This window comes from Fusarium tjaetaba, assembly GCF_013396195.1.
Source record: "Fusarium tjaetaba strain NRRL 66243 chromosome Unknown NRRL66243_c0000281, whole genome shotgun sequence".
Lineage (NCBI taxonomy): Eukaryota > Fungi > Ascomycota > Sordariomycetes > Hypocreales > Nectriaceae > Fusarium > Fusarium tjaetaba.
This window is the reverse complement of record NW_023501477.1, coordinates 345-11,992: the sequence shown is the minus strand read 5'-3', so window position 1 is coordinate 11,992 and position 11,648 is coordinate 345. Positions and strand designations below refer to the sequence as shown.

The 11,648-nt window shown below is 48.1% G+C and overlaps 5 protein-coding genes across 5 annotated transcripts; 3 read left to right on the top strand and 2 right to left on the bottom strand.

The window, feature by feature from the left end:
* Positions 1 to 21: 21 nt before the first annotated feature.
* On the top strand, positions 22 to 1,122 carry FTJAE_11379 (uncharacterized protein; the record flags this gene model as incomplete). The annotated part of the gene is made up of 3 exons (XM_037344315.1): positions 22 to 101; positions 151 to 651; positions 699 to 1,122. The coding sequence occupies 3 exons, from the start codon at positions 22 to 24 to the stop codon at positions 1,120 to 1,122; spliced, it is 1,005 nt and encodes a 334-aa protein (XP_037201450.1).
* A 968-nt stretch (positions 1,123 to 2,090) lies between these two features.
* FTJAE_11378 (solute carrier family 35 member E3) lies at positions 2,091 to 3,409 on the top strand (the record flags this gene model as incomplete). Its single annotated transcript, XM_037344314.1, has 4 exons — positions 2,091 to 2,390; positions 2,440 to 3,066; positions 3,124 to 3,314; positions 3,370 to 3,409. 4 exons carry the CDS (start codon positions 2,091 to 2,093, stop codon positions 3,407 to 3,409), a joined length of 1,158 nt encoding a protein of 385 aa, XP_037201449.1.
* Positions 3,410 to 4,284: 875 nt separating this feature from the next.
* FTJAE_11377 (uncharacterized protein) lies at positions 4,285 to 5,901 on the top strand (the record flags this gene model as incomplete). Its single annotated transcript, XM_037344313.1, has 7 exons — positions 4,285 to 4,785; positions 4,838 to 5,097; positions 5,149 to 5,401; positions 5,492 to 5,539; positions 5,594 to 5,718; positions 5,774 to 5,800; positions 5,850 to 5,901. The coding sequence occupies 7 exons, from the start codon at positions 4,285 to 4,287 to the stop codon at positions 5,899 to 5,901; spliced, it is 1,266 nt and encodes a 421-aa protein (XP_037201448.1).
* A 1,020-nt stretch (positions 5,902 to 6,921) lies between these two features.
* FTJAE_11376 (cytochrome P450 monooxygenase) lies at positions 6,922 to 8,011 on the bottom strand (the record flags this gene model as incomplete). The annotated part of the gene is made up of 3 exons (XM_037344312.1): positions 6,922 to 7,084; positions 7,189 to 7,804; positions 7,996 to 8,011. 3 exons carry the CDS (start codon positions 8,009 to 8,011, stop codon positions 6,922 to 6,924), a joined length of 795 nt encoding a protein of 264 aa, XP_037201447.1.
* Positions 8,012 to 9,642: 1,631 nt separating this feature from the next.
* FTJAE_11375 (uncharacterized protein) lies at positions 9,643 to 11,355 on the bottom strand (the record flags this gene model as incomplete). The annotated part of the gene is made up of 3 exons (XM_037344311.1): positions 9,643 to 9,686; positions 9,745 to 10,859; positions 10,961 to 11,355. 3 exons carry the CDS (start codon positions 11,353 to 11,355, stop codon positions 9,643 to 9,645), a joined length of 1,554 nt encoding a protein of 517 aa, XP_037201446.1.
* Between the last annotated feature and the right edge of the window lie 293 nt (positions 11,356 to 11,648).

Below are 11,648 nucleotides of genomic sequence, written 5' to 3'. Positions count from 1 at the left end.
AATCTACAATTCTGAGTCACGATGCCTTCCTTTATCAACTCGAAGCTTCGGCGAGATTCTCTTCAAGCGCCTTTCCTTGCCATCGCAGCATTACTCTTTGCGTAAGCGACACATCCGCTTTCATCGGCGCATCATCTAACAGCTTCTCAGATGGTTCATCGCACTCGTCATTCTCCCACAATGCAAACCTGCTATCGCTTCAGCTCGCCAGAACCTCCCCTCGATTGCCATCGACTGGTCTCCCAACAATGACCCCCGAAAGAACTACAACGCCTCCAAAGTAGCTCTCATCATTGAATATGAGCCATTACCCCTTCTAGTCCCTCTGATCCTCCACATGATCGGCGTTGTGCCCCCAGATTGGCGCTTCATCTTCATCGGATCTCAAAAAAGCGTGTGGACTGTTGGTCGAGCTTTCGGGATCCAGGTTCAGCAGGGTTTGGGCAAGATTGAGCTCATGCAGCTGCCGCAGCCGTGGAAGATCAGATCGAGGGAGGATAGGAGCCGTCTTCTTACTGATACCAGGTTCTATGATGAGTTCCTGCCTGGGGTAGAGTGGCTCTTGATGTTCAGCTCGGATAGTATCTTATGTGCCAACTCGGAGTTGAGCTTGAATGACTGGCTAGATTATACTTGGGCAGGTTCTGCTGAGTAAGATACCTCTTTCTTATGCTCTCCAACAACTAACAAACATCCAGCAACAGAGAAAACAAAGCCCTTGCAGTCTACGGCGATCTCTCCCTCCGTCGCATCTCAGCCATCAAGCAGATCCTCAGCTTCCAATCACGATACAACGACAGTGCAGCTGATGATTCATGGTTCGGCACACGTCTCGAGGTCCTCCCCGATGCAAAACTAGCCATGACTTCAGATCGCCCCTTTGCCGTTCAAAACAACATCACCTCAAGGCCGATGGGGTATAACCTTCAAGCACATGGGAATCTGGTGGACCAAGACGTCTGGAAGTTTCCTGAGACTAGGAAAGAGGCTTTGAAGTATTGTCCGGAGATACATATTATTCTCAATATGAAACTTGAGAAAGAGAGGTGCCCTGGGGATAATCTCATGGGTCAGATTAATGCTACGACGACTACGATGGAAGCAGCTTTACCTACGTCATAGAATTGTTCTAGAAGTGTCTTATTATTCTATTCATCATCCAACTCTACTTCCAATGATGCCGTTTCTTTCGACTGTCTTACTGATATGCTTACCATTTGTTGCTCGGATCTCAGCGCTACAGAAGTGTAACCGATCAGGACTCTTAGAATCCCTAATCACTTTCGGACTAGTACACAACGCGCATCGCTCTTGAGATGCAGAAATGTAGGCCACTTGGCTATACGCTAGCTACTGTCGAGCGCGCAGCCGTCCGGGGGATCTAGATACCCCTCGATAACCCTTCAGGGGCCCGCTCTCCCTTTTGGTCTAGCTTTTGTCGTCAACAACTACTAGTCTGTCTCGTCGGGCGCCATCCCCTCCCGTGAAGGGATGAGACAAATCCGACCGCGCTACTAACCCTGCCGCCCTTGTACTAGGCAAAGCTTATCTTCCAGTCCGAGACCACAAATTCGATGGTCTTCGCCCATTCGGAGCGGGATGTGGAAGGCGAGAAAACTTGAGCCTTGAGCCTAAGGGATACAAGTCTTAGTAGTTTGGCCTCAGTTCGGGGGCCTCTTTACTAAGTTCATTTTAGGTCTTCCGAGTTTTCAGCTTTCATGCTCCCTGCGGCAAGCAACGAGTAAACTCTACTGTGATTCTGTGCTGGAATTAGAGTTGTCCTGCGTGGGGCAGTAAAATGCCAGCTCCCTCAGTGCTCAGGGGATGAACCCTTGAATGGAGATGGAGAAAAGCGAGGCCTAGCTTCTAAGTACTTGGCCCAATGACAAGTCGGTGACCTTATCTTTTTCATCCATCTTGATAGTGATATGCTCCCAGAAAGTGATTTGCCCAAGTGTCATTCTGAGTTGAGTGCTGAGACTACACTTACATCACCCGCTTTACCTCACCTCGTTGCCTCTCAACACACACAGCTCGACCTCTTCACTCTCTGCCCATTCATCTAACCTGTACACTCCTTACCCTTCATTATGTCTCCAGCAGCAGGTTCAAAGCTGTACCTCATCCCCGAGGAAGTATCTCCGTCTTCATCTGCAACAACAATAGACTCTTCACCTCAGACGTCCAACATCGACGATGACGATTTCGGTAGACGACCAAGTGACTTCGAGCTCGATGACCTCTTTCACGATGATGAACCGCTTCTATCCGAGCACCACGATCATGTGCGACAGAAGGAACAAGAACAACAGCCTGTGCCTAGAGCATCGAGCTCTGCGACGAAGTCAACGTTTTGGACATTGGTCAACGTTGTCGCGACAGTCTTGATTGTATATCCCCCTCTTCTCTTTGAACGCCGCGATTCTTACCGTGCTTCAGGTCTTCACAAACAAAGCTATCCTCTCTGGCAACTCCCTCAAACACGCACAACTCTCCTTCGCAGCGTTCCACTTCACCATCACTGGTCTTGTGCTCTTCATTCTCTCCCGCCCCAGATTCGCCTTCTTCACACCCAAATCCGTCGCTGTTCGACAGATGATACCGCTCTCCACCGTCATGGCCCTCAACGTCATCTTTCCCAACCTCTCGCTGGCATACTCGTCTGTGCCATTCTACCAGATCTCCCGTATCTTGATAACACCTTGTGTGGCTGCTATGAACTTTGTGCTCTACAGAGCTACTCTCCCCTTTTATGCTTGTATGGCGCTAGTTCCGGCATGTGTTGGTGTCGGGATGGTGTCGTATTTTGACACCAAAGCCACGAGTGCGAGTGCGGCTACGACTGGGCTGTTGGGTGTCGTCTTTGCATTTCTGGGTATTTTCTTTTCGTCGCTTTACACTGTCTGGCTTGAGAGTTATAGAAAACAGCTTAGTATGACGAGTATGCAGTTGTTACTCAACCAGGCTCCTTTGTCTGCGTTCCTGCTGCTGTACTTTATTCCGTTTGTTGATAAGGCTCCTGAACTGGACGGTTTATCTCTAGACCTTTGGGTCTTGATTCTCATGGTAAGCTCGTATCCGCTCAACGTCGTAAAATTCGTTCTCTGCTAATGAGGCGTACAGTCTGGCATCTTTGCAGCCTTGGTCAACGTTTCTCAATTCTTCATTATTGCGGAAATGGGTCCGGTGACTAGTACCGTAGTCGCTCACGGCAAAACCTGCATTATCGTTGCTATCGGCTGGTACATTTCCGGTAAAGATGTTGCTGATAAGTCTGTCATCGGCCTCATGATGGCCTTGCTTGGAATAATCCTGTGAGTAAACTGTGGTATGTGCCGTGCTCTGGACTTGTCGGCTGATCTGTTACAGGTACTCGGCCGCTATTTTGAGACAGGGCCATAGGGCATAAAGTATAGAAGTAGAGTGAGAGAAAACATAAATGGGTCGCAGGACATGTCATAAATTCACTTGCGTCGCGTGTGTGCAATTGCCGCGGGCTTATTCTGGGAAATGCTGGATGCCTGCGGGTGAAAAGAGTAGGGGTCGAGTAAGACACACACTGGAGGGGAGCATCATAACTAGGGTTCAGATAAATACTTAATTTTGGAGGGGCTCGGGGCATTGGTTTACCGAGCTTGGGAGGTGGGGCTGGCCCGCTGTAGCTGGCTTGTTTGTCCATGTTTGCGAAACGTTATGATAGCACATTACCCTGTATCTGCATAGTAGTAGAAAGAATAATACCAACACAGCTCAATTTAAGTAGTAATAATAGCATAAACATAAAATATTTATGAAAGGTTGGAATGTTTATGTGTCACTAAACTTTACTAGAGGTCCTCGCACTTGAGGCGTTTCTTTTAACTTTATTATTTGTGTCAATTGATGCTTTCCGGCTAATGTGTTTCCACTACCCACCCACTGTACTGACAGCGCAACGAGAGCAGCACAATTGAATCATGACCGCTGAGCTGTGAACAATAAGCGATCTTCTATTACGGAACAGTTTACATTTTGAGACTATTTATTCACTCGATTATTTAGTGAAATGTAATTCCGTTCATCATCGTAGCACGGGCTGTTGATTGATTGAGCGTTCAGAAGCGGAAGATTGTTCCCCCGAGGCTGCACTGACTCTTTTTTGGTAGAACCGACCTTGACACTGGCATTTTTTGGTTGCTCTGTCGACCAGAGCCAAGCATCACCAACTGACTCCACTTTCGCCTCAGCTTCAGATCCATTTCAGCAGGACTTGTCATGATCTCACATTTCTCTCCCACATGCATCATGAGCAGCATCAATCAACGCATTCTTTTTTGGCTCGACGACCTCCCTCCTCATCCACCTCCCTCCCTGCAACCCATCACCAAGAAGCGCTCCCTCTCCGACGTCAATTTCCCGCCTTCGCCTCCGCTCTCTGGCGACATGGAGGAACAGCCTGCTACTCCCGCTCCCAAGAAGCGCAAGCTTGGGCTTTCCAAAATGTTGCTTGCGCGCGCTGAGGAGGAGGCGAGCGGTGATGAGTCCGGCGATGAGACACCGAGACAGCAAGGGTCGCGATCTGTGACGGATACTTCTTCGCAACGTGGCTCTTCGCGCCAGGGTACCAGTATATCCAAGCAGTCATCGCTGACGAAGCACTTGTCCGCTCTGTCGGCCCAGCCATATGGCCTAGTCCAGAAGTCGCTCAACGTGTCGGACTCAAACGTCCCTGAGTCTTTGAAGGAACTGTACCAGGACATGAAGAATATTTCTGATGGGAACAGGGCGATCCCAAAGTATCTCGAGGTTAGCAAATTCCTTTCGCTCATAGTCTGGCTTGCCGACTGACACAGAATAGGAAGAGATCTCATCGCTTCCCCCTGCTCATGGGTCCTTCACGCCTGGCATGTACGACAAGGATGAGAAGCAACACCCCCCCGCTTCCCACCGAAAAATTCCCCTTAGCGATGTCATGCTTCTTGTGACAGAGGCTATCCGCTGTAGCGACAGCTCGTTCGATGAGCATGCATGGAACGGGCTCGTTCACCTCCCCCTCCTCAACGCCGTCTTCCACGGATCAAACTCTCGCCTCCCACAACTCGATGGATTTGCGCCTTGGTTAGTCCCTTAGTTCTTGTTCTCTCAAACTTCGCTAACACTCAGAAACAGCACCAGCGCTAGCACCATCCCCCAGTACAAGATCAAGTCCGCCTCGGGCAAGAAGGTTAATTACGTCTGCTACATCAATCCGGAGAACGATCCAGCGCAGCCAAACTTCACGGCCACCATCAATACTATCCGCGCGAGTCTCGAGGACGCTTCCATCAACCACACCGACTACATCCCCGACTGTCCCATCTCATTCAGCATCGAGACGAAACGCGGTGATGAGAGTGGCAAGAAGGCCGCACTCCAGATGGGCGTATAGCATGCGGCTCAGTGGAGACACTTGGAAAAGCTTGCTGGTGATGATCTGGAGCATCTACCTTTCATTCCTGGTGTGATCGTCCAGGGTCATGAATGGAAGTTCGTGGCTTCCATGTTTGTCGATCGCAAGACGGTGAGTGCATTTTCCTCTTTGAGTTTTTATGGTGTCTGATTGAGTGATTTGCAGATTCTTTGGACGACTAGTCGTGGCTTTGGCTCGACAGAGGAGCTGCCCTCAACCTTCCGTGTCATCGCTGGTGTCCAGCGCTTGAGAGTCTGGGCGCTCGAGGTTTTCTGGCCATGGTACAAGCAGTACGTGCTGAGCCCGGAAGCACCATCGACCGCATCTTAGGACGTTAGCGTCAAGTATGAGCACTCTTATGCTCGACCTACCGTAAGTTCTGTCTTCTGCGCCTTTATCAACACTGCTGACAACATCTTAGTTCAAAGAATGAGACATTCCATCCTATTCCTGTAGTTGGTGCTCTGTTATGATTTGGAAATATCGCTTGGATCGTTGAGAAAGAATGGGGATCTTGGGCCGATCGTTGGATGGTTGCTCTTGGAAATTGAGATCAGGATCAATTCGTATATGGCATTTGTGTAAAGCAGAAAGCGTAATATTCGCATCCAGCTTGGCTGATGGCGTATCTGGATCAGACCATCAGCCGTCTAATAGCAGATTCATTGGATCATGCAAGTCCAAGAAAGTTACGTTTTCACTATTTTCTCGCATACTATACTCGATGCCAATTCACGATAGTTGCTCATATCGTATGCTGACCAGCCATACATAGCGTTCGGGGTGAGAAAGGTTCTGTTCAACTGAAAAGCTGGCGTGTTCCATCAAAGTGTTCGCCCATTCTCTTCCGTTACCTTTCTGGCTTTACGTATTCATATGTCATTATGCGCATGGTGGTCATCTCAAGTCGCGTGCGCGACACCCTAAACACCTCAAAAGAAAAGAGACAAATGACCGCCATTCTTTAAGCAACTGAAGAACTTCACGATAGACCTGCCCGTTCATATCCCTTGATCCAGTATTCCGATTGCAGGAAGACACCAACATTGATGGACTGCCATGATTTGATCGGATCGACGACAGCAAGATTCAAACGCCGGATCAGCTACAGATACATTCACGCATTAGCAAATGGGTCAAAAATAGGTTGAGTCGCCTTGTGTAAGACTTACATCAACTAAAACTTTATCAAGCCCTATTAGGGCAATATTCTTCCCAACACATTGCCACCGTCCGTATCCAAAAACAAGCTCAAGAGTCCCTTCCATAATACGAAGGCTATCAACAGAGGAATGTAGCCATCTTTCTGGACGAAACTCATCAGAGTCTTCACCCCAGATGTCGGTTCGGCGGAATATACCCCAGGCACAATAGCCGATCTTGGTTCTTTCAGGTAGATACTGCCCTTTGAAGGTATCACCACCTTGAGGGACTTCCTTGCTCATGAGGCCGACGACTGGCGGGTGGATTCGAAGGCCTTCTTTGATAACGGCTTAGAGGTATGGCATTGCTCGTGCTTCAGCGTCGGTGACGATTGGATGACTTGATTTAGCGTTGTCGATCTCTGCTCTCATTGCGTGAACTACGCGAGGGTTGGATGTGATGTAGAGTAGGTTTGCCCGGATGGCAGTGGCCGTGGTATCAGCACCCGCTAGACTTGTGGAGTATCAGCTACCCGTTGAAGCAGTGAGAACTTTACTCAAATTTGCATCAGAATCGCGGATTCAACCTCATGCTGAAGCAATCCCCTAGAAACATACGAGCCAATCATGCCTCTCTGAAACTTGGGATTTGGACCAAAGCGTTCGGCTGCAACCTTCTTCGCAATCACCATAACTCTACCCACACCAGCTTTGTCCATCTCCGACGGCAGAATGCTTTTGAAAATGGGAAGCTGCAACAGTTTGATCAACCAAGGCATCACAGTGGTAGTGATGATTGTCAGCATACTCTCTTTCGTCGCAGTGATGTAACCATTCACATTGGAGTCGGTCTCCAAGTCACCAAACGCCTCACCAAATCCCAGCGCAGAAATGACGTCGAGAGTGAAATACTGGGCCTTGTACCCAAAGTCAAAAGGTATATCTTCGGATATGTATTCATAATCAAGCAATTCGAGCAACCGTTCGACGTTCTCATCTACTGTTGTCTCGATGTTATCGACTTCCTTGCCGGAATAGGCTGCTGCCATTTTCGAACGAGTGATGGCGTGCAGATCATCGTTGCGCTGGTACAGAACGTTGTGTTTTGTTGGATCCAGGTGCATGGCGTCGTACCAGTTGGAGCCTTTGTATCGTGTGCGCACATTGAGCATGTGTTTCATTAGATCTGGGTCGGATGTAATGAAGTCGTTGGGTCCTACGCGGGCGATGTCGCCTGTCCACCGGTGTCAGTTGGCAAATCAAAGTGTTGCGATGAAGGCGATAGAATGACACCATGTACAACGAGACCACAAGGTATGACAAAGTAACCTGGTAAAATCGCGCGCATAACAAGGCGCAGCAGTTGTACTCACCATATTTCTTGCAAGCTTATCAAAGGCCAACATGTGTACGACCACCACTGACCCGCGAGATGAGCCATAATTGACTGAAACCCGCAATGGCAGGGCCTTTGAAGTGGCGCAGGCGGGCCCATTGATGAATCGTCTAGACAATATACCAGAAAACAAGGCCAACTCCTGTAAGAGCAGCAGTCCAACCATCAAGCTGAATAAGTCCCATGGCAGAGTCAATATCCTCAAAAATATCCATTGTAACATGAGTGAGTTGAAATGTCTCCGCACAGCGACTTTGGACGTCAATGTTACCCCGCCTCTTGATACATCCAGGGTTCGTTAAGCGAGACTTTTGAGTGATATGATAGCGACGATCTTTGCTATTTAAGGATTTGAGAAGCACGGTTTGCACCCTCCCATTGTGATTCGCGTGCGCGATCAAGAATTGCTCCCCAGTCCCTGGCTTGCAGAGCTATCTCTCCTTAGACGTTAAAGAGGGTCAGGTTCTCGACTTTGGGTTTCTCGACTGAAACATCTGCATCTCTGCCAACCTTCTCGAGGCGATGGTGTTACCGCAGAGTATAGCCTCTACTACTGGTCTGTACGTACCAAGCTAACAGCCCACAAGACTTGGCTGGAGATCTTCATCGCTTCGAGGATGAGGCTTCAGACTTAAGTCTTGGAATAAAGAATCGGCGTTCATATACGGTCTACGGATGATCCGTCCCGAGCTATTGAATCAGCCTGCCCCAAGTAGCATTGGCACCGAGAACCGTTTGTAAATGACTGGGACACTAGTTACTCAATACTGTGACTTTCCAGCCTTGAAGCATGTATAACTGCGAGGAATGCTCGTCAGCGCTGATAAAAGTAAAGATCTGTTAGCTACCATCTAGCCACTCTCTATTATTCACGGTAACTGGTCTTACCCTGATGCTTTGGAACCTTATGGTGGTGTCTGCTACGGTTTCGGTAAACGTAGTAGGTTAAGATGCCTGTTCCCTGAATTATCACCATGCGGATGCGACTACTCAAACGATCTTAGAGCACGTCACCAATAGAGGCTGTTCAGCTAGTGACCTTGTCAAGAGCGTCGTATCGGTAGCCACGCCGGGCCATTTGATCCTGGAAGGTATACATAAGACTCCAGTAACTGTTGCTAGAAGTGGACGGAACTCTAGAGCTATGAATTGAGGCCAAGCCAAAATTGTGTAAGGGCAAGTCGTCTTCCCTCGTATATGCCGGTGAGCATTGGTGGCTTATATGGTGCATTTTGTGCTGCCTACTTTGGCCCCATTCAAAAACGCTGTATGCTCTCCTTTCTAAAGGGATAAAGAGTCATGGAAATGGTAGTAGCGTACGCAGGCGACTAAAACGCTGAACCAACCAACCTGTTACTTATTGAGCTGGATACTGAAGTTGTGATCTTCATGGGCAACCCCTTGCCATCATACTGTAGAACCTTGCGAGGACAATATAAAGCTGAGAATCATATAAATGACTGTGCATATGCAAACGACGACCACCATCTACTAGACTTATTTTACAGCTTACAGAGAGTATGTCACTACTGCATACATTGGCATGACGGCTATGAAGTCAACCTTCAGGCTTGGAACACAGGTAACGAGTGAGAATACGGGCTACATATTAGCTACCAATAAAGGTTTTTATATCTCATTGAACAAATGCTCAGATATAGTGTCTGATTATTCTTTTAAGCCTCTGTGATCGAGGACTTTGGTTTCTCCTTCTGGTAAGCTAGAGCGTGGTCTTGTTTCAAAAAGCTCTCCTTGGAGTTGCATCCAATCTATCTTACTATTCGAGATATGAAGCTTGTCAAAATCCAGATCGTCTTCATCAAAGTCTCGCATGATATTGCGAACCGAATCTCGCCCCTCAATGTTGTCGTCGTCATCCCCTGCGATCTCACGATAGTTCCAAGGTTGGTCAAGGGTAAAGTTGCATTGAACGATTGAACTTCTGTCTTGGATAGAGAGGATTTCGGCAGTTGACGCGCAGGTTTGAAATGGGTAAGTGTTGCTTTCTGGTGGTGTAAGAACTCCATAGGCCACGCAATCGGTATATGCAGTTAACCAGGCGATTTGGATTTCCGTGAGATATCGGAAAATCCCCGTCGAATGGTTTAAATCAGGTTGTCCGTCAAAGATGAAAGAGTAGGAATTAGGTGGCAATCCTTCCCTCAAAGATTCAAGGGTATGCATAATAAAACGGCAAATCGTTCGGCTGGCATGTGCATGATATATCTGATGTTGATTCAGTTCATACTCAGGAGGTGGAATGATGGACTCGTTACGAGTGGGGAAAGTCCTGAGCTCGCATTCTTCGCAGGACCGAGGAATAATATTTCGCCATAGGTTAACCCGATGCTCAATAAATAGCTGAGGATTTTCCTTCGTGAAAGGTATCAAGCCAATTATGTGACACTCAGGGTTCCCAACAGCCATTCGATCCTCATTGAGTATTAACTTGGTGATGAGAAGGCGTTGGGTCTGTGACATGCTCTTCAGGAAGCGAATGGCTAAGGCTGCAGCCGAAAAGAAATGCTTGCGCTGGTAACAGTACCTTGTACCAGTGTAGCCCTCCTTTAGATATTCGCTGTAATGCCACAGGTCCAATTCATCCCATCGTTCCTCCAACTGAAGCTCTTTGATCGTATGCGTGATTTCGTGCATTGAAGGTATTGCCCAGAAGTCGAAGCCAAGTTCGAAAAAGTCTGATGTTGGGTTGGATTTGGACTCAGCCCACCATGGAAGAACATCATTAATTGCCTCCCTGAACTTCTCAGGATTCCGATTTGCAATCTGCTTTAGCAAGTAGGTATATGCGCGATTGCTTGATATATTGTTGTCGTGCCCCGATGGTCTTGTGAGGTCGCCTCCATCGTCTTGAATCCCTTGCCATCCTTGAAGTCTAGCATGTAGAAGTTTGCATTTGAATCTGCATTAAGTTCTGGATGGCGGGTCTCTCGATCAACTACGTCGGAAATCCTCTTTGCCACAACTGACGTGTACCTAGAGTCGTGCTGGGTGGGTGGTGTCTTGTACATATCGGGAGTCAAGCAATGTCTGAGCCGTTCTAGCATGGCACCTAGAAGACGGAAGTGATAGGTTGTAACAACGTCAAACATAGCCGCCTTCTTTCTCCAAGCCCGTCTGTAGGCTGTTGAGAAGGTGATGGTGTTGAGAGTGAAAGGGTAATGGTATGTTTCGAGAGCAACCGTGCGACAGACACGTCGAAGTGATAGGTCAATTGAACATCGATTGGCCTGTATTAACTTGTCGGATTCGGCATCGTAGATGTAGCCCCCTTCGATGGTGAAGTATTGTATGTAGATTTGCTCGCGCATTTCCAAGGGAAGATCTAGGAAGCCAGCCCTTGGCAGGCCAGGGAGGATTTTGACAGGCATGATGATGGATCTCTGTCCTGTGTTGCAGGTATGTGCGAGGATTGAAGAAGAACATGAGAAAGAGACGTGGTTGGTGAGAGATAGAGGGGTAATTTATAAACGGCTGACCACCGACATGGCATGACTCACTCAGCGGTATCGGTGTGCGCCCGAAAGTTTAACCGATATGGGCAACAGTCAAGTGCACATTTTCACCAATCAATCATCAGACAGATATGGATGCGAGGGTATCATTTGAAACTAGGTTCTCTGTGCTGGAATAAGCTCACAACCACAAATCTCAACTGCAAATA